This window comes from Octopus bimaculoides, unplaced genomic scaffold (genome assembly GCF_001194135.2).
Source record: "Octopus bimaculoides isolate UCB-OBI-ISO-001 unplaced genomic scaffold, ASM119413v2 Scaffold_202163, whole genome shotgun sequence".
NCBI classification, from domain to species: Eukaryota; Metazoa; Mollusca; class Cephalopoda; order Octopoda; family Octopodidae; genus Octopus; species Octopus bimaculoides.
In genome coordinates this window covers 3,731-8,394 of record NW_026364721.1, presented here as the reverse complement: position 1 = coordinate 8,394, position 4,664 = coordinate 3,731, and the positions used below count along the sequence as shown (strand labels likewise).

Here is a 4,664-nt window from a genome sequence, read left to right as displayed (position 1 = left end):
AGGAAAATACATCTACACAAAGCCGAATAATGATATAAGTTCTTTCCCTATACATCGTTCCGTTTTTTATTAATAAATTTTAGCACCGATATCAGTTGAATAGTCGCTTTGAGAAAATAGCATCCTTTAAACCAGTCATTTCATCCCATGTAAAATTGCTCGACGATGTGTAAAAATATAAACAAATACGCATAAATATATATGTATATATATGTATGTATTTATGCATATCTTTGTATGGAACAGAGTATCAGATGTTGTTATACACCACTTGTCACAATGCCCTTCTTCTGCAACTTTGGAATTGGTGAGCCACTTTTGAAGGAATTGATGAATCGTTTATTTGGGTTAAGCCTGATTTACCTTAAAAGGATTACATAATAATTATAAATATTTACATATTCGGAGGTTTTTATCTTTTCTTGCGTCTGTCACAAGATATGTTAAGGAATCATTATATATCATCGTCTTAAAAGCAGTTAGCATATCCAAAAAGTTGTTTACTACTACCACTACTACCACTACTACTACTACTACTACTACTACTACTACTGCTACTACTACTGCTACTGCTGCTGCTGCTGCTGCCACTACAAACAACAACTGACCATTATTATTGTACATGTATAAATGTATATAAACCACACCAACGAATTCCCTAGTAAATATTTCATATATAAAGCGTTTTCGTTCTTTTTCAGTGGTTTGCAATGAAAACACAACATCAGCTAAGAATCGTACATTCTACTGGCCAATGACAAAAGTAGGAACAAATGTGACCATCCCATGTGGTGCAAATACATCAAGAAGACATTGGTTCGTTTGTATTGTTTTACTTCTTCCCACATTTTGACGTTTCAGCTAGAGAACATTCTACGTTATAGTAATTAAAACATCTACATAGATTAAGACGATAGATTTAATGTGCGTTCGACCAAAACATTTAACAATACTATTTTATATTTTCCGCAGTATGTGACATAATTTGTGTCTTGGTTTCACCAGCAATATTTTCTTTCTTCCGAATATTACAAATTTTTTAATACATTTGTTCTGAAGATTCAAGTAATTGCCTTGATTTTCACCTCACAAAATAAACGTAAGGGAGGAAGCACATATCTTGACGCAACTAATTCTATTGAATTCAGGGCAATATTATTTATTCAATTGTATTATTTACTGTAGAGCAACACGTTTTGTTACTATATGGTTACTATAGGGTGGAAAGCGAAGAAAGCAGATCAACGTGGGACCAGTCTCAGTATGTCGTTTCTACTACACTATTTCATGCAATTATTTATTCTAATCTTTAGTTAGATCTTTTAAAAAGATTTTGTGGATAGGGAGTAGAGTAAATAACAGATTACTGACAAAATGCTTCTTCCTTCTCCTAAAATATGAGTTTATACACCAACCGGTTAATAATTGTTCTTATATTTCTCTGAAATTCATGAAATAAAAACGCATAAGGAAGTCTAATAATATTCTATATTTATTTCGTTGTTCCTGTAGCTTGGCGATAGACGTAGAAATGCAAAAGTGTTCCCCATTTACTGGTGTCTGGCAAGAATCGGACATGTCACAGTGTTACACTTCAGGGGACATCACTGAAAAACCAAATGAGCCTACACGTGAGTATTTTGAAGTACAGATATAGTAGGAGTAGTAGCAGGTGGAGTAGGAGGAGGAAACGTATATGTGAAATAAGTTTGTCTTTGTATTTGAATTACTTTACGACAATTTAATATGCTTGTGAGTTTGCATATCTGTATATTTTCTCAGGTAACTTATCAGAGCATGCGCTTTATATTGCGTCATTGCATCCACCATTTACATATATAAGATCGTGTCGTCCCGGGAAAGCCTACAATCAGGCTAAGCTGATGATCGCAAATCATACAAGTAACAGGCTGCATCAAAGTTTCTGCGTACAATCTTTGATTCGATACGAAATCCGATGAATAATAGCACATTATCCTTCAAAGCATTCTGCTTACAAAGGAGGTTAGGCAACTCCTAGGGGCAAGGTACAGTGACTAAGCCTAGTAACTGTAGAGCAAAATACAGTAGACCAGAAACCTTTGTTTGCCTATTCAGATATCGGATGCACCAAACACCCTTGTCCAGTCAAGCAAGAATTGAACCAGTTAAACCCGCTTATATGGTAGCGTAAGCCGTTATACAGATAGTAATGATATCTATCACTTTTCATACATAACCTTTTGTCAGTGTTTATAAGATATCTTTCGTGATGCATTCTACATCACTGTATGAAACATGCTTATGAACTAACCAACAGAAAAGTCAGACGGCGTATTTACGGATTTTCCAGGCGTCTATCAACACTATAATTTCTCTGCTGCCATTAACAAAGGAAATGAAATTGCGTGCTGTTCATGCGTTTGCCAGTTGGAATTGAACTGAATGAATCTGATGAAGGATCCTTTCGTCTCTGTACAACTCACAACACTGTTATTATTGAGATATTTATGTTTGTATCTTTATTTTCACACTCAGAACAGTTGTGGCGTGTGTTTCATTTATAATTGTAATGATATATCCTTTTATTTTTGTATCTTTTTATAGGCTGGACAAATTCCTTTCTATTGCATCTGACTTACAATTCAACATTTAAGAATATCAAAGAAGATATAAAAACTGCTGAAAACGTATCTAGAGCTGTGAGTAGTTGTGACTTCTTTGACTTTCAAAATGTTTTTAACTTTCTCTCTATCTCTCTATCTCTCTCACGTAGCTCTTCACATATATACACACACGTATACATATACACGCACACAGACACACACATACACATATATATCTTCTTTTATTCTTTTTCTCATTCCAGTCATTTGAGTGCTGTCATAAACGGGAAGTTCTCTCTGTCCGGAACCCATATATCTAAGTCTACATTTGCTCTACATAGACCTATTAAAACATTTTGGAGTCAGGATGATTCCGGAAATGTAAATCTGCCCTTCATTCGATTCTTGAACATACAGTATTCGGACCTGATTTAAAAGTACTTGCTTTACTATTCCTAGCAGGTAAAGCTTGACTGATTCACACCACAAGGTTGTTGTTTGTTAGATGACGTCAGAGATAAGCGACATTCACGTCCTTAATTTTATTCGAGATAAGGACATTCGTATTCAACTTGGGACTGAAACAATAGTATGATTGCATTACAGAAGTAATTCTCATCTTCGACGGGGCTATATACACATTATAGATGTATTTTAGAGATATCGTTTAGATCTGTTTAGTTTCGGACCGCATGCTCAATTACAGCTTCGACTGAGAAAGTCCAAAATCTATGTGGTGTTCGGGATTTAAGTTAGTGTGTACATATATATATTTATGTGTGTGTGTCTGTGTGTGTGCGTGTGTGGGGTGTGTGGGTGGGTGCCTGTGTGTGTGTACTTCATAGAATAAAAGTTAAACAACAACTGAATAATGAATTCAATAACATTATTAAATATCATTCATGTCTTCGAGAAATGATGACAGTCACTGGATTTTCACACCATCGGGTTTTTTACATATCGTTACACTTCCATGAAAAATACATACTTAGAAATTATTCAGGAAACCAGAAAACCTATTCTATTCTAAGATAGTTATTTTGTTTACCCAATAGGCCAATTCACGTTTACATGCCAGTGAGTTGCCAAGGACGCCAGTACACGTTCACAGTCATGTTCTTTCATATCCCAATTATCCCTACATTTCTATAAGGCTTTATATATGTTTATTTGTGTGTTTGCGTATGTGTGTGTGCGTGTGCGAGTATGTATGTATGTATATATATATACATATATATATAAACGTAACACACAAATACGACACCAGGAATATCAAATGTTATTTGATTCCACCTCTTTCTACTGTAGAATGTGGTGAACTCATAGTTTAGAGCCAGGATAACATCCTATGACATCATCGTAACCGTGGATATTAAGTGGACTTCATTTGGAAAATGTGACCAAAAGAATAAATACAATTTATATAAATAAGTACTGGTTTTGGAGTAAAATCTTCAAGGTCGTGACGCATGATGGACGATGATTAAGCCTGAAGCAACTAAAAGATTAAAGAAATGTCTGATATATGCGCCATTGCGGAGATCTTTCATTAAAAATAGCCATCTAATGTGTCATATCTTATAGAGTCGATGGACCAGTTTGCCGCATTTGACCCCAGGTTTGGGAAGGGAAAACAGTCTCCCGCATGTCTCCTTTCATATATGGCATGGATTTACAGCTTTATATATTAAGAACATATTTCTATACATCATATCTTGCTTTTTTTTTCTTCGAATATCCATGGAAAAATTTCATTCCCAGGCAACGCCGGGTGCTTCTGCTAGTAGTAAATAAATCTGTACTTTTACTTCATTATTGAGTCCTCTTTCACATAATGTATATACGACTATTGCAGTTGGAGTATGAATTATCAAACTTGAGAGGAACGTGTGAAGTTGAATATTGTGGGTAAGTAAAATGGCATTTAACGTTAATTAGAATTTTGTTATATTTGGGATCAAAATATTCCATTGATCTACGATTTGAGTATGAATTAATTTTTACCTCGAGAATGCTGTATTTGTAAAACATAAAACACAAATTTATACTTTTAGTCAACCCTTCATCTGTATTATAAAT

The 4,664-nt window shown here is 34.6% G+C and overlaps 1 protein-coding gene across 1 annotated transcript; it reads left to right on the top strand.

Moving 5' to 3' along the window:
- Positions 1-701: 701 nt before the first annotated feature.
- LOC106882312 (uncharacterized) lies at positions 702-4,507 on the top strand (the record flags this gene model as incomplete). Its single annotated transcript, XM_014932945.2, has 4 exons — positions 702-816; positions 1,513-1,631; positions 2,587-2,681; positions 4,441-4,507. Coding segments are annotated over 4 exons (386 nt in total), but the record flags the coding sequence as incomplete, so codon positions are not given.
- Between the last annotated feature and the right edge of the window lie 157 nt (positions 4,508-4,664).